Here is a 21,560-nt window from a genome sequence, read left to right on the forward strand (position 1 = left end):
AATTCAGGCACTTCCTAACATATATATATAATTGCAAATATCCATCCCATGCATTTCAGGATACAGCTTCAATACTCCCCAAAGCCAAGAAACAGAAGCCTGTTGCAGACATTCTGAGTGGACTCTGCCCCTGCCCATCTCCTCAGAGGAGGAATAACAATAATGTACCCATTTCTGATATGGTGCTGATGGTGGTTTAATGAGACATTTTTAGTTTTCATGCAGGGATTGAGAATTTTTAACTTTCCAGATGTTGGCTGGACTCCCAACTCCCATGAGCTCCTATCAGTTGGAGTCGTAATCCAACAACATCTGGAGGGCCATGGGTTTCCCCATCCCTGTTTTAGTGTTTAGTCTGCAGCAATCTCGGTTCGAATCCAAGTCATGGCACCAAAACTGTGGAAGGAAAACTCTCCAATCATTTGGTTGTGCTCCAAAGGACAGCGCTTATTGACAGATTACATAAACCAATGGACCATTGGGAGAGGGGTCACCAACGACCTTCTCTCTCCAAAATATGCCGAACAGAGCTTTATAAAGTGATTACACGTCATACAGATATCACAGCCAAACAGCACATCTTATATAGTAATATCTTATACCCTTTGGGATGGTCACCTTCCCTATTTGTTGCCCTGCCCATTCATGTGCCAGGTTGGTACCTGCCCATATCTGAAACCTGGCCATTCTATAGACTGGTTCGTACCATCCTAAAAACCAGCTTATACCAGCTGCCTGCAGCCTGACATTAAAATGACACCCTTTGTGAAATCTTTTGCTTGACCACAACTTCTTGTTTCCTCATCTTGGTTCAGTTCCAAGCTGCTAGCTGGCATCACTCATTTCCTTTGTGACTGCAAAATGTACCTTAAGATGTGATAGAAAGATAGAAAGCCTCTCACCTGTTATAAGCATACATTAACATATTGATTATAGAATCCTACTTATCAGAAATGTCAAAGTTCATTACTCTTTCACAACTGTTTATCCCCATCAGCTTCCTAGCCTGCATCAGAGCTAAGTGCACATCTTCCTCTGATCTCATTAGTCCTAGCCTCTGTTTTTCCACCACCTACTCATTGTCATGTGGCTCAAAATGCTGGCACCATTATTATTAAGCCTCCTCTTCCCTGTGTTAACCTCACATCCCCAATCACATATGTACAAGTGCAGATATGTGTGCATACATACCCTATAGACACATGTAATGGGATCTTTTATCTGGAGCAACGATGCACCCTGAAGAGCTTGCATTGTGCATTAGTGTGCATAAAGGGAGAATTAATACTCCCTTGCCAAATATGGAATGTAAAACCAAATTGGTATAAAGGACGGATTAGAGTACATTCTGCCAAAAGACAGCATGGCTTAGCTGAAAAGCAAATAGGAGAGCACACATGTTACTGAGGCATGATAAATGTTTCATAGAATCATAGAATAGTAGCGTTGGAAGGGGCCTATAAGGCCATCAAGTCCAACCCCCTGCTCAATGCAGGAATCCAACTCAAAGCATTCCCGACAGATGGCTGTCCAACTGCCTCTTGAACAGAGCTTGGAAAAGTTTTTTGAACTACAAATCCCATCAACCCAATCCAGTGGCCATGCTGGCTGGGGCTGATGGGAGTTGTAGTTCAAAAAAGTAACTTTTCCAAGCTCTGCTCTTGAATGCCTCCATGTTTCTTGGGAGAGTTACGTAGTAGGCTGTTTCCAGACACTGTCCTTGGCGTCAGAATAATAGGGTTAGTAGGAGCTGGGGTTTAGGACAGGAAAGAAATAAATGGTCCATTTTGGTCCTCTCCGTTTCTCATTTTTCCAGTCTTAAATTCAGTTCTCTGCATTTCTAAAGAAATTTGTGATTTTTTAAAAAATCCTCATGATATTTCTTCAACATTTTAGTGTGAACTTCTCCTGTATGTAGTTTTGACTAATGTACACATTTTTGTACATGCAATTTCTCCTAATATAACACATCACTAATAGATACATTTTGTGCACACTTTCCCCTAATAAATGCATTTTTGTAAACATTGCTTGGTTGGAGAACTGCATCACGAAATTCAGAGAAGTGCGAATTTCAAAGGATGGCTGTGTTTCGGTTCTCATATTCAGGGCCAGCTCCAGGCATGCCGGGGCCCTTGGGCACTAGCCTGCGCTAGGCCCCTCTGCTCCCCTTCCGTGATCCACGGCAGGAGCCACGGGTCACAGGACAGGAGCTTTAGAGCCGCCCACAAGCCGGCCACCATCCCCGTTTCATCTACCTTTCTCTGCTGTTTTTTGAGGCTGCGCAAACTGTGCGTGCAGGGTTGCCATCAATAAAGATGGCAGCCAAGGTTTCCATATGGAGCTGAAGCCTCTGCTGCCATCTTAGTCGATGGCACGCAGCGCGCGCATAGCTGCCATCAACCAAGATGGCGGCAGAGGCTTCAGCCCCTTATGGAAATCTTGGCAGCCATCTTTATTGATGGCAACCTGTGCGCACTGCAAAAAACAGCAGAGAGAAAGGTAGGTGAAGCAGGGGGATGGGGGGGCGCTCAGAAGCTCCTCCTGTCCTGCAATCTGCTGCTTCTGCCGCGGATCACAGAACGGGAGCGGTGGGCCCCTCAGAGGCCCCTGTAGCTCCAGGGGCCCTCGGGCCAGTGCCCCACCTGGCCACCCTTTAAAACCTGCCCTGCTCATATTGTTTCAGAAAGTGCAAATTGAATCTAATTTCTCTCCGATCCTAGTTTAGGGCTTCTCCAGATAGCCTTTTTATTGAGAATACATCCTGGTTTGTTTGCACAAAGCTTACACAGAGGCTAGATTAGATCCAGTCTTTATTGAAATTCCAGAATGTATTCCTTCTTGCACAGGATTTGACCTCTCCACACCACACACCACTCTCACTCTCTGACACCATCTCTGATGAAGGTGTGATGCAAAGGCCAGAGAAAGGTGGATAGCTGAGGCCTGAATATTAAGGTATTATTCCCCAGTGTAGTAACAGTTCTCCTGGCTGGGGAAGATCAGAAGGGTACTGGTGGCTGTGTTGGGCTGAGAGGTTGCCCTTCCTTACCAGAAGAAGGTCACATGTGGGTAGGGATGGGGGAGAGATTCAATGAAGTTCTCATTTCAAGCTGAACCTATCAAATTTGCACTTTCCGATACAATATGATATCCAAAACACAGCCATCCTTTGAAATTTGCACTTCTTTGAATTTTGCAATGCAGTTTGCCAACCATTGTTTACAAAAAATGCATATTGTAGGGGAAATTGTGCATAAAAATGAATTTATGAATATAACAATGAATATATACAAAAATGCATTATATGATAAGAAATTGCTTGCAAAAAATGTGTAAATTAGTAAAAACTGTCTACCAAAATGTGTTTATTAGGAGAAATTTACACTAAAATGCTGGAGAATTTTCATGAGGATTTTTTTTAAAAGTCACAAATTGCTGCAGAAATGTGGAGAACTGAATTTAAGATTGGAAAAATGAGAAACTAAGAAAACCAAAATTGAAAGATCTTTCCATCCCAACAAGTGGGTTTCTAAACTATCCAAACATCCAGATGTACAACTGGGGGAGCTTTGGGGTCAGAGGCAGATTATCCTCAGTAGCTGGACTGGATTGTGGGTGAATTTGGCCATGGTGGAAGTGTCAGGAACACTGCCTTTTCTTAGAAACTGTCATTAAGCACAGATAAGACCCCCAAGGTAAAAATCAGTATTCCCTTAAAGTACAAACTATCCCGTTAATCAAGAATCTTAGCAAATAGTTTGTTCTGTCTCCATTGCTGGTGTCAATCTCAAACCTAAGCCGATCATACAAAGCTGCTAGGAAGCTTTCAAGGCATTCTAAGGGAGTGGGTGGCAATGGAAAAGGGTCACATTGAGGACCTTTGAGTTATTTACAGTGGCAGGGCATACCCTGGAATAGAAAACTTAAAGAACAGAAATATCTAAAGTGCAAAATTGGTGAAACCCCCAGCCACCCACCATCCTCATTTGCTCAGAGACCTACAATTGTATCTGTCTACTATATGATTAGCATATTCAAATATGTGGCATATCCTGCACCCTCGGTCTTCTAAGTACCTAACAACACACCTGACGCCATGCTTAAATTCTAAAAGTGAAGGGGGTATTAAGCATTCTCATAGTTAACCCAATATGATGTTCTTGCATTTTCGGGGGGGGGGGCTTAAAAGGTAAAGTTACAGGTGGCTCCCACTTCAAAACCTGAGAAGCACTTTTCAAAATGTGTCATAATTATTCTGAGCACAAGGAGGTGCTGTAAAACCAGATGAACTGAGTAAGCAGCTGAACTGATCTGCCTGGGCAGGACTCTTGGCAGCATTGTGGAATTTCTTGAGTCTTCCTGGTTGGGGATAATGAGAATGACTGTGTAGACTCTGTTCTACTTAGTTCAGCAGCTTAGCTGCGGTAGAGGTGAAGAAGGAACACCAAACTGCTCTTGCAGGTAGGGACATCCTTTCATAAGATTACATCCTGGCTGCGCCTCTCTCTTTAGTATCCCCAAACTGCAACCTTTATTTCTTCCTTGAGCAAAAATGTAGCCCGACTGTATCCTCATTGCCTCCAGATCGCTTCCCATGTGGCATTGTGTCCTGGGCTGTTGCATCTTGGACTCCTCTGGATAAACAGAAACCTCTCGCCCTGTGAAGCCTGCAGTAATTTTCACTGTGATCTGGATATTCCTTTCTCTCATACTCACACAGCCATTAGTAGTTCTTTTGCCGCTTTTGCATGTTGTGCCTTATTTTGGGCCACTCCTCTCAACCAAGAAACACACACTCACCTCCTGCAGTGTGCCAAACCCAGATAAGTAGCATTTCTGGAATCCCTTTCTTTAGTGTGCATGTATCATTTTTTCCTGGGTGCCGCAAAGCCTAATTTGAAAGCCCGGCATCCTAATTCCTGGGTGTGGGAAATGTGAAGGTGGCTATTCAGTGCTGCTCTCTGCATATGCTTCAGCACTCGGTGCCCACATTCTCTTTATTGGTACTTTCTGGAAAATATGGGACAGAGAAATGGCTCAGCATAAATTCTTGTGGCAGAGAGAGGTTTTGCTGGTGCCACTTCTCCATTCTTTTCAAGTTTCAGCAATTTTGCCTCCCACCCACTCCCACCCACCCCATCCCTGAGCAAAACCTAAAAGGAGGCAGTAGTATAACCACAAGGCATTCATCCTTTTGCTGCAGTTCTTGGGTGGCTGGGAGAGGAGGGTGTCTCCTTTCAGCCAGAAGGTGAGTATTGAAATGGGATCTTGCTTCCTCCCTCCAGAACACCAGCCCCATAAATATGCTGCACACTAGAAGCACTGTATTAATTGATGGGCCTGCATCAGCACTCAGCTTCCTTGGGCAACTGCCTGGGCCTAAATGCCCAGGGGGAGTCCACCAGCACTAATGTCTACCTTGGACCGTCCTCAGAAGGCATCACTTTAGGACCTGGCGGAGGAAATACAAATGTCCACCTGGACTCAGTGGAGGAGTTGCCACCCAGCACCAATCAGTGGAGCATCATGGCTGGCCCACTGGAACAGAAGAGGCACCATGCTGATGCCCTTTATTAAAGAAACATTGTTTCCACAGTAAAACACTTCTATCAATAGTACACTAGCTTTCATCTTCCATATGTAAGAGTAGCTCTCTCTGCTACTGAATCATAATAGTGTCCCTCGATTCCTATTCCAATCTAGTTGCTGTATGTAAAGAGCAAAGGACAGAGTCCAAACAATAGCAGTACATCAGGGACAAATAACCTCCAGATGTTGTGGGAAATCTGCTCCAGCCAGGATGGCCAGTGATCATGGATGATGGGAGTTGTAGCCCCTCAACCTCTGGAGGGCTGCAAGTTCCCCATCCCTACAATAGAGAATCCCTTGCAGATTGAGGCCAGACATCACTGGGAAATCAATACTTGGAAGGGGGTTCCGTGAATGGAGATGAGCTCCTGCTCTTTTTTTTCTTCTCTTTTCTCGATTTAGCAGCTTCCTCCCATCTGTATCATAATCCCTTTTTAGGCTGCAGACTCTGGGTCAGATTCGGGCTGTCAATCACAACTATCTTTTTTACATTAATTTCAGTAGGACCTCTGACCAACTTAAGATGGGTTCACTTAAGCCCTTTAAGCCATTGAAGAACATGCAAGAAAGGATCATGCTGCTGAGCACCACCCCCAACACACACATTCCAGCCATGCCTCCCCCCCTCCGGCTACACTTGGGGTAGCAATGTAAAAGGGCCCTACATGTATGCATCTGTATGTGCATAGCGCCCCCTACACGTTTGCTGAGCGGGGAGTTGTTGGGGGGCATGGCATGAGTAACCCTCTGCCCTTCCCCCTATTTTTCCCATGTCCTTAATGTCCCAATGTGAGACTTGGACACTTTTCCCAAGAGGAACATGGGATGGGTCCAAACTCGAAAATCTGTTAAAATGCCCAGGTCCAGGGCTTATGGACTGCTGTTGCATACTAGCATAGCTGGCAAACTCCATCTATGTGAATAGAGCTGCTGTCTCTTGGTTTTAGGCTCTGCTAAGTGGCCCTTTCACCTGCTAAGTTGCTGACTCACTCTTCCTAAAGGCAGGGCCAGCCCTGCAGAGGGTTTATACAGTTTAAACCGATTGTAGGAACATTCCTCATTCCAGGAGCAGTGATGCAACTGTTTGTGGAGCCCTTTTCTTGGGAAGACAAAACACCAGGAGCCCTTTTACAGACTGAGGCACAGCTGCTGTTTTGCAATAAGAAGTAAAGAAGATGCACCCCTATTCCACCACTCCCAGCTCCTTTTTGGTTTTGTTGCAGACCCTGTGAGTATCGGGTGTATTTTCACAACCCTCTTAAAAAACTGGCAAGCCTGTTTGATGGCCCAAAGATTATTTAAATGGTCAGATCTCCCAGCTTCTTATTCACCTGTAGCTATACTGGCATTGATTGGCACAGAGACATCGTGCTGAGGAGAAAAAATGAAGCAAAGCATTGAATACAATGCTGGGATGCCTGGTAGCATAGAAATACATCACTTGAGGTAGCCCCCTTATTTTGGGGGTTGAACTGTTTGTTTCCTTTTTCATGGCTGTAGAAGCAAGTAGGGATGGAAGGATCTGTCAATTCTGCTTCTCTCATTTTCCCCATCTTAAATTTGGTTCTCCGCATTTCTGTAACAATTTGTGATTGTTATTTTTTTTTTAAATCCTCATGAAAATTCTTCAGCATTTTAATAAGAATTTCTCCTAACAAACACATTTTTGTGTGCAGTTTCAACAAATGTACACATTTTGCAAGCAATTTCTCCTAATATAATGCATATTGTATGTTTTTTCACTAACATATTTATTTTTGTGATCACTTTTCCCTAATCTACACATTTTTGTAAACATTGCTTGTTTGGAGAACTGCATCACAAAATTCAGATCAGTGCATGTTTCACAGGATAGCTGTGTTTCGGTTCTTATGTGGTTCCAGAAAATGCACATTTGATAAGTTCTGTTTTAAATGCAAACTGATTGAATTTCTCTCCCATCCTTAAGAAGCAACGGAAGAGTATTGTGTATTTATTGTATTATAACATTTCTAGCCTGCCCTTCAGTTCAGATAGAACTCCCAGGGCAGTTATAGTTAATAAAATAAAACAAGACTAGACTGCAATCCTAAGTTCTCTGGGAAGTAAGTCCCATTGTCCTGAACGGGAGTGGGCCAGCATCCTTAAGAGCTTGCCTTTGAGTACAGGCATTGCAAGATTGGAGTGGGGGATGTAATATTAAGTGCCGTGTGGAACCTCATTTTTAAATTGCACTTCCTGCAGGTAGTGGAACAGCCAGGCCTCGGCAGGGCTAAAGTTCCTTCAGGTGGACAGAGCCCAGGAAAAGGAAGAAAACCAAGAGGAGAGCAGGGCTGGCACTCGAGAGATGGATGCCACCACTAGAGGGAGTGTTCTTTGCCATGGCGTGTTGAATCCAGTCCATATAGGAGGTGACCCGGGTATAGACTCCAGGTCGGTTGGGCAGCGAACAACTCAACCCAAAGCTTACCACTCCAGCCAGGAACCAAGTGTCATTCAGCTTGCAGGCCAGGGGCCCTCCAGAGTCACCCTAGAATGAGAAAGGAATTAGGAGACCAGGACCCTCATTCTCTGGAGAAGAAAGCAGGCATTCAAATACATGAAGCCAGGGCCCCACAAAACCTTTTTTTTTTTTTAGCCTGAGGTGAAGGGCAAGATGGCACCTCACACCCATTTCACGTACAGATGCCAACTGGACTGGCAGTTGACTCCTACTACAACACTGGTAATAGGATGGCATTCTCCATCACACTCAAGGGCATCAGGGTAGCTTAGGGCGGAGCAGGGCAGGGCCTGTGGCATATACAGCTCTGTCGTCTAACACCTCACTGCCACCATCACCCCCAGCATGCACCACCTGAGGTGGCTGGCTCACTCTGCCTAATGGTAGGGCTGGCCCTGCAAAAGGCTTATAACATTTCAACTGATCTTGGTCTGGATAGAAGATGACCTCTTCTTTCAGGATCCTCCATGCTACTAAGGGAAAATAATCATGGTGTTGTTTTTGTAAATGTAATAGTGATTATTACTTGAGAGTAGGGATGGGGAACCCGTGGCCCTCCAGATGTTGTTGGACTCCCAACTCCCATTGGCACCAGCCGACACAGTCTGTGGTCAAGGATGATGGGCATTATAGCCCAGCAACTTCTGCAGGGTCACAGGTTCCTCACTCCTGCTTCAGAATGTTCAAAGCGTGCTTCCAGTATTAATGATCATAGCACATCCACAGGTCATTTCTGCAGTGTTATTGTTATTTCATTACTTAGGGTTGGTGCAAAACAAATGTGTTTGTGTTTGCAGTCAGAATGCAATCTCATATCAAGTGACTCCCGCTTGAAAGAGCAGCCCTACAAGGAATTTGTGATGAGAGACAGTGTGGTGCAGTGGTTTGAATGTTGGACTAGGAAGACCTAAGTTCACATTCCAGCTCAACTGGGTGATCCTTCAGCTAATCAATATTCATCAGACTATCCTACGTCACATGTTGGTTGTGAGAATAAAAAGCTAAGACAATGTATGTTATTTTGATCCCATTGGAGGAATGGTGGAATGAATAAAAACTGTGGGTGGTATTCAATGCTATTCCTACTCAGAGTAGAGCCCCTGAAGTTAATAAACAGGCCTAACTTGGGTTTATTAATTTCAATGGGTCTGCTCTGAAAAGGACTTAGTTTACTACATCCTTGTATTTTTTTAAAAGAAAAAAGTTGGAAAACTGTAGTCAGATTCCACCATTACCACCTGCAAAAAAGTTTATATTTTCTGTACAAGGAAAATGTTGAAAACCTACTGCTGCTTCATTACTTTAAGGGGCATAGCCCATCCTGTTTTACAGGTTACTAACGGAAACCTACCACAACAAAAGTAGTCTCTGGGTGAGTACATACTAATCCTTGAACATTAAAAGGTGGGGTAGAAATTCATTAATAATAATAGTGTCACGGAAAAACCCAATGTGATATAGTAGAGCTAGTGTGCTGGATTTAGATTGGAGCAGCTCAAGCGACCGCTCAGCCATGCAGCTACCTGGGTGGCCTTGGGGAAGCCCCCCACCTTCTCTCTATCTCCTCCCAGCCAGCCCTATCCCAACCTTGTAGAATAAAATTGAGGAAGGGGGCAACACCATCCTGAGCTTGCTGGACAAAGGGGTGGGTTAAACATGTGATCAATGGATTTTATTATTATACAATGATAGCCTGGCCAAAAATGGAGGATTCCAATTGCTATCAAGTCATCCATCTGAAAGAACTGCATGGCAGAAGCAACCCTGTTCTCTTGGCCTGGCCATTGTCACCTGCTCTGCTTCCAGATCTGATTAGGGAGGAAGGGTTCTTCTTCCAAGGAGAGGTTGCTCTCCAAGCCAGAATCTGCTATATTCTTCTGAGGCCCTTCTTCAAGTCTCGCCTCTGTGGGAGGCTTGGAGGGTGGTGACAAGGGAGAGGGCCTTTTCAGTTGTGGCTCCCTGTCTGTGGAATGTGTTCCCCACTGAGATCCGCCTGGCATCTTCATTGACATGTTGTCAGCACCAGATAAAGACTTCCTTTTTTCCCCTGACATTTGATAAACTGAGGTGATGTCTTTTATTAGTATGCTGCCAAAACTTCCTGTGGCTGCATAGGTGTTTTGTTGTTTACTGCTTTTATAGTATGATAATTTGTTTTTGTTTTTAACATTGGTGTAAGTAGTTTGGAGGCCTTCGGGTGGCGAGCAGCTAATAAAACTAAATAATAATAATAATAATAATAATAATAATAATAATAATAATAATAATAATAATAATGACATAAATATGTGTGTTACAACTTATTTATAAGAACTATAACTTTAAGAACTGGTGCCAGGGCTTGTTTTTCCCCTCCAGCCTCCACATCTCCTCTTCCTTGTATGTTATGTCTTAGGTGTGTATACACTGTACATTTAATGCATATTGCTTCCCCCCACCCAATGAATCCTGGGAACTATAATTTACCCCTCACAGAGCTTCAGTTTCCAGCACTCTTGACAAACTACAGTTCCCAGCATTCTTTGGGGGAAGCCATGTTCTTTAAACGTGCTTTAAATGTACAGTATGGTGTATGCACAGTCAATTATTGTAAGCCCAAGGACAGGGACTGTCTTACTACTTGGCTAAAGAGTGAGATCTAAATGTTTTAAATAAACAAAGCCAGGCTTGATGGGACATGATCTGAGAGCAAACCTAATGCATACTATGCGCAAACATACAAACCCGACCCCCAATCGGGTTAGCACAATGGACACCCAAACACAGTAACCTCCGCCCTTGATCCACTGCTCTGACTCTGATCCACAACTCTTACCTGGCAGGAGTCCTTCTTTCCTTCTGCGTACCCAGCACAGATCATGTCATTGTAAATCAGCCTGTAGCCCGTTGGCACAATCTCAGTGTCAGTGTCAGCGGTGGAGTCATTGTGATACATTTTGTCACACTCGTCAACATCTATGATTGGCACCTCCAGTTCCTGCAGGGTCCGAGTGAGGAAGGAGGCTAGTACAAGAAGGGTAAGGTTTTGATGTTGAGAGCACTTAACATGGATTAGCTATGTTGCTGAATTACCTGGTTCAGAATACAAATCTGTCTGGCTCATAATTTTGCAAACCACTTTAGAGGGCTTTACATACAAGCAGTATGTAAATTTTGTTACACACACACATATATATATAAAACCCTTGGCTATATTCCAAATCAAACATCATTTCCCCAAGAAGTTCTAAAATGATTCTGTACATATAAGAAGAGTTCTACAAGAAAGGCTCCCTAGAGCCCAGGCACGGGGAACCTTTCTCACCCCAAGGGCCATATTCCCTTTGGTGCAGCCTTCCAAGGTATGGTGAGTGGAGCCAGAGTCAAAATTGGATAGAGCAACAAAAATGAATTTGACCTTTGAACAGTAGGATGGTTTCTTCAAACTCACACATCCCTCTCTATCTTCCATTCAGGCAAGTAAAAAGCATTATCTAAGTGCAAGCACATATTCCAGCCGGGCAAAAATACGCAAGCGGCATGAAATCCAGGACTGGCGAGAGATGATGCTCAAGAGGATCTGTGGCCTGAGGAGAGACCTAAGGGCCAGGTAGAGAGGCCTGGAGGGCTACATTTGATCCCAGGTTCCCCATCGGTGATATACCCCCTCTCCCTTGCAAAAAGCCATTTCACCCTGCCCAGCTGCCAAAGAAACTAGATGTCCTGGTCCCTAGCCTCACCTTCTTCTTTATAATGTAATTTTATCATCAGGAACACATCCTGCACTCCCTGCTCTGTTGCACACACAAACTCCCAAAGCACCACCACTTCCAATAAACACAAACAGCTGAACTAACAAGACCCCCAAACTTAAACTTACCATCTGGGTAGAGGTTACCCCAGCCAGTGACCCAGCATGACATCCCAACAGGGAAAGGATCCGGATCTGATGCGTTGGGCAGGCAGACAGGCAAGATAGTCCGGGAAATATTTACCGGCTCCTCCAGCCGTACTAGTGCAATGTCAGCACTGAGCCCGTCTCCAGCATAATACGGGTGCACTATGATCTGGCTGACAGCAGAAGAGACCATGGTGCGTGCAGGTTTGGGGAGCTCATATTCCCCCAGGTGAATTCGGTACCGAAGTGGATTCAGTGGCCTATGGTAGGAGCCAAGGAGAAATCAGTGTCATCTGCAGTGAGAAGGCCCAAGTTCAACGCTGAGTTCAGCTAACAGGTTCACTAAGAAGGCTTTGGAAAGACACTACCTCTCAGCCTAATCTACCTCACAGGGTTGTTGTGAGGCTAGGAGGGATTAATAACAGCCAAAAAAATTATACACTGGAAGACATTTCTACCTACCCGAACCCAACCAATTTAACTCAGAAGTAAGTCCCATTGATTTCAATGAGTTTTACTTCCCCATGAGGAAGAAGCTGGCCTCGAACTTCTCAATATATAATCAATATGCTTGAACAAGCTTAATTGGCTTCTATAGCTTTCTCTAACATTATGTATTAAAACTGCAATGTAAATATGCCAGAGGAAATGGGAAGCAAGACGGTGCCAGCTAGCCCCTGAGAAAAGGGAAGTTGCGGTTAGAAAGATTTTATATATTGCAGAAAAAACACTTCTAAATCTGGTGTCAACAATAAAGCGTTAGGAGGGGTTTCTGAGTGACTAAAAGTACTCATCATGTATGCATGTATACCCTCTGTATGCATGCTAATCTCATTAATATGGTAATCTTGATGTTTTGTCATGCCTATATAACTGTGTGTAACTATGGCATAGGGAGAGAGACTTACTCTCTTTCCTGATGTACATCACTGTTTTCTTTATTGCAATAAACTTGTCCAACTGACTGTTTCTCCTCAATTTTATTGTGAAGAGAGTTTCCTTCCACACCCAAAAAAGTGTTCTCAGTCAAAACCGTCGTTGTTGTTATGTGCCTTCAACTCAATTACGATTTATGGTGACCCTATGAATCAGCGACCTCCAAGAACATCTGTCGTGAACCACCCAGTTCAGATCTTGTAAGTTCAGGTCTGTGGCTTCCTTTGGAATCAATCCATCTCTTGTTTGGCCTTCCTCTTTTTCTACTCCCTTCTGTTTTTCCTAGCATTATTGTCTTTTCTAGTGAATCATGTCTTCTCATTATGTGTCCAAAGTATGATAACCTCAGTTTTGTCATTTTAGCTTCTAGTGATAGTTCTGGTATCATTTGTTCTAACACCCAATTATTTGACTTCTTCGCAGTCCATGATATGCGTAAAGCTCTCCTCCAACACCACATTTCAAATGAGTTGATTTTTCTCTTATCCGCTTTTTTCACTGTCCAGCTTTCACATCCATACCATGGTCTGAATGATCCTGACTTCAGTGTTCAGTGATCCATCTTTGCATTTGAGGACCTTTTCTAGTTCTCTCATAGCTACCGTCCTCAGTCCTAGCCTTCTTCTGATTTCTATTGTCTCCATTTTGGTTAATGACTGTGCCAAGGTACTGATAATCCTTGACAAGTTCAATGTCCTCGTTGTCAACTTTAAAGTTACATAAATCTTCTGTTGTCATTACTTTAGTCTTCTTGACGTTCAACTGTAGCATCAAAACCAGATTATGATAATTCGGTGGTAAAGTGGCCATTAAATGTTTGCAATATTTATACAGCAATTTTTTTCTAAATATTTGAATAATATTTAGCATTTGTATAGTCGTTTATAAAAGTGCTTCACATGCATTCTCTCAGTAATCCTTACAACAACCCTGTAAGGTAGATGAGAGAATCCAAGGCTGAGTCACCTGCTTATCCATCAAATTCCAGCTAAACTGACATTTGGATTGCCTGACTCATAGCACATGCTTGAACCGCAACACTACAATAGATAAGGCAACCATTTAAACACCAAACAGTCAAGAAAAAATTGATTCAGTTCTCAGCATGGTAGAGATAACTTTGCATGCTGTGTGATGTACTATATAACAGTAACAGCAATTTGCATTTATATCACCCTTGACAGTGCTCATTGACTCAGTAATTAACAGAGATCTTCATAACCAATCCCAGAAACTGCTTCTTATCTGAAGAGCCATATATCAGATTTGCAGAAGATTTTGGGTTGGATGCAGTCTTGACCTCGAGTAAACCCAATGAAGCAGGGGGTTGGACTCAATGGCCTTATAGGCCCCTTCCAACTCTACTATTCTATGATTCCAAGTCAATAGGATGTAAGATAATGAGTCCGACTGACTTCAATTTGGATGTCACAGTTTACAAAATATGCAGTTTGGTATTAGAAATGTGGAGTTGGGCCACTGCTGGATTATGCTGACTACTCTGGCCCTGATGCTGTCTCTCATGCTCGCTCTCCCTCCATCTAGCATCGCACTGTAGTCTGTAGTCACTGAGGAGAGATCAAGGCCCCCTAAGTTAGTATCTCCTCTGCATGATTGTTTCTACTCACCCTTCAAAACAATGGGCGGCTGTCACCACCCAGTGGGATGAGATGAGGCTTCCGCCACACACATGTAGTCTGTTTTCTCGAATGCTGACCTGCCACGGCCACTCCCCTTCCTCAGCCTTCTGCCCCCCAACAATCCGAGGAGAATGCACTTTGGGTTGGCCACAGACTGCAAAGGAGAGGAATGACACGGGGGAGAGCCCAGGTAAGGTTGGTGAACGCCAGCATGAAAGCATGTTCATTGCCACTCCACAGCAAATCCAAACCACACCAGGTTGCACTGAAATATTTGTGCTGTCTTTAAATCAGTAGCAGGGAACCTCCAGCCCATTGTGAAAATCATGGCCAACATAAGTCCCATTTTGGCCCATGAGGCTATTCCCCCACAAACCACGTCATATGTGATGTCAGGCGTGGCGCAGGCACAGACACAGCTACAAAGAGAAATCAGAAGCTTAAAATAAGCTCCCAGTTGTTCCTTTGCAAGCAGGACTCCCTGTCAGCACCTTAACTTTAAAGGGTAAGTCTGCCCCAAGGCTCCTTTTGTCGTTGGATGCTTTAAAGGTGTGCATGCACTCATGCACACATACGCACCAGGAGCCGGATTTGAGATGTTTGTGGGAAATGACAAAGTAGGTGGTGGTGAGAATTGCCAAATGTCATACAATTCTTGATCCACAATCAGTGATGGAAGCAGTGATGTGGATAAGCAGCTCCCTTCCACTCTGCTATGCCAATACTAACCCCCTTTTTGGTGCCATCAGAGCAGAACTTTGGAGCAGAAGCCCAGGGGCCCCCACTTAGCAGAATGAGCAGCAGAGCCCCCCCCCCAACACAGCAGGGCTGACTTACCATATTTTGACATAAATGAAGTAACATGCATTACCATCCAAAGAGCAGGGCTCTCGTAAGCAGTGGCAGCTGGACAGTGGAATCCACTCCAGGTTTTAGTCTGAACTCTCAAGGAGCTGTCCATGGTGCAGAAAGTTTGGACTAAGACCCGGAGCAGATTCCAATGTCCCACTGACATGGAGCTGCCACTGCTCATAAGACCATGAAGTCCACAGATCTAACATTTCCTAATTGCACCACTGCCACTGATAAAGGAGCAATAGAAGGCATTTTTCACAGTTTCACATTTTTTCTCCATTTCATCAGAATAACTCATGAGGCCTAAAATTATGAGTGCTTTTTAACTCCAAATCAGATTTATAAAAAAAAGAAGTTTGCAAAGCCAAATCAGTCATAAGATAGCACAGCAACTGTGATCATTATACAAATGTTGGAAGAATGGAAGGAGGAATGGATGCAGCAGAGATGCAAGGAAGAGGGAGAGAACTGAGTGTATGGGAATGAATGGACAAATTAACAGAGAAGGATTTTTATGAAGAAATGTGGTAGGAGCATAGTGTTAGATGGACGGATGGATATGTGTATTCCGTCATGTGTATGCTTAACAAGGAAACATTTTTTAATCATTGCCTCTCTCTGCACTAGACAGGCACCAATTTGCCATGTGAGCAGGTTTTTCAGTTGCTGCTGAAATTCTTTTCCAGCTGTGGAATTCTTTTCCACTGGGACTCACCATAACCAGAGCCTGAGCATCTTACCTGAGTATGGTTTAATGAGGCAATTTTGACTGATTGTTCTGCCACATCTTTCATGTCTTCAATTTTTAGAAATGTTGGCACCTGCTCAAAGTCTACAGGGCAGGGTAGTTTCTAACAGGAAGGAATTAAATCAAAGCAAATTACACATAACACATGGCTGTTGTGGGGAAAAAGAAAGAAAGAGGTGTGGAAGACATAAGAACAGATGGGCGTGGGTTGAATTATTTAATGGAAGTTTTTAATGTGCTAAATGTTAGGGTGCACTCAGTGGCAGATAGGTAAATAAAAGAGTTATATGGGAAAAGACTGGTAAGTATGAAAAAAGTGAGAACTTGCAGGGAAAACATATATTACTTTTCCCTAAAGGAATTACGGGCTTTCAGGCATGCTCACTCAGTGCAACCATAAGCTACACAGCATCCACAGACATAACCCCCAACCTCAATTCCCCTTCTTTTTATGGCAGATGAGGTACGTGTGTCGTGGGCTTCCATACAGGAAAACCAATCGTACGGCAGGGTGGGGAACCAGATCACATTTTCAGCCTCTTTTGTGTTTCCTTCCCTCATTTCCAACTCTGCTCTATAGAATAAAGAACATGTAAATATGCTCATCTTCAGACTGGTGGCGCTGGATTGTCACTAGCTGGGCTGCCACTATTTTTCCATTTTAGAGATAAAGTTTGAGAAGGAGAGAGGAGACTCAGATATGTAAATAAGTAGGGATGTCTCTTTTGATATAGGAGAGGGGGGGAAGAGAGGGGGGAAGAGAGAGAAAGAGAGAGAGAGATTCATGGACATGATACTTTACAGACTACAGTCGCAGCTTGGAGGAGCCTCCAGTATAAAATTCAATAAAAGAAAACAGAAGAAGGGAAGGAAACTGGAGGCAGCAGTCAACAGGGAAAGACTAGGCAATTGTTTTAAGTTGCACATGTTTAGTTACAGGCCAAGTAACTTTTCTATCTATCCCCTCCCAAACTGGTTTCCATCCTATTATTAGGTCTGGCTATCCTTTTCCAGGTGTGTTGTCTCACCTTTTTGAGCAGAAGTGTTTTCAGCACCTGTAAAAAGAAAACAATATTTTTATTACTATTTATATCTTGCCCTTTTTATTTTATTTTATTTTATTTATTTATTGTACTTATATACCGCCCCATAGCCGAAGCTCTCTGGGCAGTTTACAGTAACTAAAAACATTAAAACAAATATACAAATTTAAAAATACATCTTTTAAAAACAATTTAAAACACTATTTAAAAATTTAAAACAATTTAAAACACATGCTAAAATGCCTGGGAGAAGAGGAAAGTCTTGACCCGGCGATGGAAAGATAACAGTGTTGGCGCCAGGTGCACCTCGTCACATAAATCATTCCATGATCTGGGGGCCACCACTGAGAAGGCCCTCTCCCTTGTTACCATCCTCCGAGCTTCCCTCAGAGTAGGCACCCGGAGGAGGGCCTTTGATCTTGAACGTAGTGTACGGGTGAGTTCGTATCGGGAAAGGCATTCCATCAGGTATTGTGGTCCCAAGCTGTCTATGCAAGAGTTGATAAAGAACTCGGAATTGAAATTGCTGATTGTCTAACAAAGATATTTATTGATTTATATCCCACCCTTCCTCCCCTAAGGAGCCCACAGCAGCAAACAAAAGCACCAAAATAACTTTAAAACATCATAAAAACAGACTTTAAAATACATTAAAACAAAGCATTTTTTAAAAGCTTTCAAAACATCATTTAAAACAGATTAAAAACATTTTAAAAAAAGAAAAGAAGGTTTAAAAACATATTACAAAGTAATTCCAACACAGATGCAGACTTGGATAAGGTCTCAACATAAAAGGCTTGTTGAAAGAGGAAGGTCTTTAATAGGTGCCTAAAAGATAACACAGATGGTGCCTGTCTAATATTTAAGGGGAGGGAATTCCACAGGGTAGGTGCCACCACACTAAAGGTCTGTTCCCTATGTTGTGCAGGATGGACTTTCTGTTAAGATGGTATCTGCAGGAGGCCCTCACCTGCAGAGTGCAGTGATCGACTGGGTATATAAGATGGTCTTTCAGGTATCCTGGTCCCAAGCTGTATAGGGCTTTGTACACGAAAACTTGGCCTGGTAAAGAATGGGCAGCCAGTGCAATTCTTTCAGCAGCGGGGTGACATGTTGGCAATACCCTGCCCCAGTGAGCAGTCTTGCCGCTGCATTTTGCACCAGCTGCAACTTCCAGACCAACCTCAACGACAGCCCCACATAGAGCGAATTATAGTAATCCAACCTAAAGGTGGATGGACCTCAGTGGACAACAGTGGTCAGCCTATCCCAGTCCAGAAACGGCCGCAGCAGTCTTACCAGCCAAAGCTGGTAAAAGACACTCCTAGCCACTGAGGTCACCTGGGCATCTAGCAACAAAGATGGATTCAGGAGCACGCCAGGCTATGGACCTATTTTTTCAGAGGGCATATGACCCCATCCAAAGCAGGCCACTGACCAATTATCTGACCTTGGGAACCAACAACCCACAGTGCCTCCGTCTTGCTAGGATTCAGACTCAGTTTATTGGCCCTCATCCAGCCCTCCACTGAGTCCAGGCAGCAGTCCAGGGCTGAGGAAATATCTGTGTGGAAGTCATCACTTGAGGGACTGTCTAAGAGCGGTGGCAGGACAATAAGCTTGTAGAATTTGACTGCTATGTCTGCCTGGGGAGGCAGCAGGAGACACTGTAGGTGTCTGGTTTGAGCCCTGCCCCACAGGATTCAATCTAAGCAGGAGAACAGTTTGCACATAGAGCAGAGCTCATCAGATCTGCTGAACCCTCTGGAGGTGTCTATCAGGGCCCCCATGTGGATCAACTGATGGGAGGAAGCCAGTGGCTCTTCTCAACAATAATGAGGAGCCCGTGACTCCTCAGGCACCGCAGCATATGCTGAAGATCTCCTTGTGCTTGAAAGGACCACCTCCCCTTTAAGGGGGGGTCCTCTGAGTTGTGTTCTGAATGTTTTAGTCTCAAGACAGAAAAGACTTTGTGAAAAAGTGGCCCATGTTCTTGTTCTTTGAAGAGGCACAGGGCACCCTCCCAGTCAGACATGGGACTCCACTGTCCCTCTCACTCCCAAGCACACAGTACGGGGGGCTTGGAGAGTACAGAAGTCTCTGCAGGATTATTTTATTTATATCCTGCCCTTCCTCTCAGAAGGAGTCCAGGGTGGCAAACAAAACACTAAAAACGCTCTAAAACATCTTAAAAACATAAGATTTTAAAACATATTAAAACAAAACATCTTTTTTTTAAAAAAGAAGCAGCTTTAAAAACATCTTAAAAAGCAATTCCAACACAGACACAGACTGTGTTATGGTCTCTGCTTAAAAGGTTTGTTGAAAGAGGAAGGTTTTCAACAGGCACCAAAAAGATAACAGAGATGGTGCTTGTCTAATATTTAATGGGAGGGAATTCCAAAGTGTGGAATCAGAAGAGCAGATTGGGAGTCTATGGGCATTAGAAGACAAAGACTGGACGGTTTGGCTTAGCACTGACTCACTAAGCACATTTCTGTTGTAGCCCATGTGAATTTCAAACCTGGACAGTGGGAAAATGCGGCTGTGTCTGGAGCATGGCGAGTCGGGTCAGGCTAATAAAACCCACAGAGGAATGCCTAAATGAGATTTCTTGTTCAGTCCTGCAATTGATCTGTTTCTGAGGTGTGATAACCAGAAAGTCCAATCCTCCCAGCATTGCATTACAGAAATGGGAACAGAGAAGTAACTCTAACCTCCCACAGGACCTACGGAGGCACAAAGTATTTCGGTCTAGCTGAGAGTCTGCCTCAAGGATTATCACACAACATAAGGAAACACTGAAATATTGTGCATTTAATGGCCATGAGGGAGGAAATCAAGATCCTCCCTGATTTGGAACTTTAGGGTCTTCTTGGACTCCTGCATAGACACCTCCCAGAGTGAGGATTTCTACCTGCATTCTGGCTGGGCTCCTGGCTTACCGACTGCATGGCAGGCAGAAATCATACAGGTGAAATCTTCCCCATCATGGCATTGCCTTACTTGAAGAAACGCTATACCTGTTGAACGTTTGCCAGCTGTAGAGCAGATAAAGGGGCACAGTGATCCCAGCAGGGGAATAATATGGTACCTAGAGCTGAGAATATGATTTGGACCTCCCCTGGCTCCCAGACCTTCCTGCTCCAACTCACAGAAATAATTCTCACTCAACTCCAACCAAAATACCTGGTTTCTCCTGATAGCTTCTGTTTTAACATCTAGACAGCACTCCCAAAGAGAACCCAGGCAGGCTCACCATCTCCTAGGACTCCTACTGTACCCCATTGTCCTCAAATGATTCTTGCTCCCCAACCCTCCCTCCTCACCATTAAACACACACACAGAGAGCCCTGTGCCCTCCCAGAGAACCCAATTGTCCCCCCATGTGACACACACATATACACACCCCTCCTGGCCACTCACCTCTCAGCAACAGGAGCAGCAGCACAAGCTGGGAGCAGGAGAGGCTCCACATGGTCTAGGAGCAGGAGCCCTGGATCATCCAGCTCTGATGCCAACCAGGGAAGGGAGAGCAGAGTATGCCAGGCTGGGATGCTGCTGAGGCCACACACCCTTAGACAGGTTTGGTGCACAACAAAAAAAGGAGCAGCCTCTTGGCCTCTCTGAGTACCAAGGAAGCTGCCAAAGAAGTAAACCTGAGCTGTCTGATATTGTCCTCCACACTCCACCCCCAGCTACATGGTGGGGCCAGCCCAGCCACCTACTCACCAGGAAGGCAAGGTATCCTAACCATTGCTATCTGTTTCCATCTCTCTGGGTGTGGAAAAGAGGCACGTGGCTTTAGACTAACACGAAAGGTGTGTGTGTGTAATTGTAGGACTGCCAGAAGCAAGGACAATTGGGTGCCCCTCGCTTTATAGTTGTGCGCAGAATGGAAAACTTTGGCTGCTAGTGCAGTTTGTCATTTGGGGGAGAGAGAAACAGCTGCCCTGACTGAAATTTCCCCTTCCACAAACACATGGGCTAATTTGTTTCCAGGCACAATTCAAAGCACTGACTTTCAGGGTACCTGAAAGAGTCTATTTTATTAGGGCGTGGGAGACCAAGGTTCAAATCCTCACTCAGCCATGAAGCTCACTGGCCTAACCAAACTCACAGGGTTGTTGTTGAGTTCCTTGGAGGAAAGGGGGAAAATAAATATTTTATTTATTTATTTATTTATTAAATTTATTAGTCGCCCATCTGGCTGGTTTACCAGCCACTCTGGGCAACGCACAACATAAAAACATATAATTCACATTAAAACCTTAAAATTCCAAAAATAACACTAAAATCTAACCCACCCCAAAAGCCTGCCTGAAGAGCCAGGTTTTCACGGTCTGGCGGAAGCTCATCATGGAGGGAGCATGGCAGATGTCATTTG

General features: G+C 44.1%; 1 protein-coding gene across 1 annotated transcript; it reads right to left on the bottom strand.

The window, feature by feature from the left end:
* Nucleotides 1–7,211: 7,211 nt before the first annotated feature.
* Nucleotides 7,212–20,826, bottom strand: LOC133365825 (serine protease 33-like). Its single transcript, XM_061588129.1, has 6 exons — nucleotides 20,600–20,826; nucleotides 17,159–17,185; nucleotides 14,516–14,681; nucleotides 11,934–12,211; nucleotides 10,890–11,077; nucleotides 7,212–8,101 (listed from the first exon to the last, which is right to left on the bottom strand). The coding sequence occupies exons 1-6, from the start codon at nucleotides 20,649–20,651 to the stop codon at nucleotides 7,844–7,846; spliced, it is 969 nt and encodes a 322-aa protein (XP_061444113.1). The 5' UTR covers nucleotides 20,652–20,826; the 3' UTR covers nucleotides 7,212–7,843.
* Nucleotides 20,827–21,560: the final 734 nt, after the last annotated feature.

The sequence above is a fragment of the Rhineura floridana genome, chromosome 11 (assembly GCF_030035675.1).
Source record: "Rhineura floridana isolate rRhiFlo1 chromosome 11, rRhiFlo1.hap2, whole genome shotgun sequence".
Lineage (NCBI taxonomy): Eukaryota > Metazoa > Chordata > Lepidosauria > Squamata > Rhineuridae > Rhineura > Rhineura floridana.

Excerpts from the sequence above, each read along its gene's own strand:
- LOC133365825 (XM_061588129.1), bottom strand. The coding sequence starts at position 20,651 with ATGTGGAGCCTCTCCTGCTCCCAGCTTGTGCTGCTGCTCCTGTTGCTG. Across the intron at positions 14,682-17,158 it reads AAACACTTCTGCTCAAAAAG|TCTGTGGCCAACCCAAAGTG; the intron begins GTGAGACAACAC and ends TCTCCTTTGCAG. Across the intron at positions 11,078-11,933 it reads GGGTAACCTCTACCCAGATG|CCTCCTTCCTCACTCGGACC; the intron begins GTAAGTTTAAGT and ends TTCTTGTACTAG.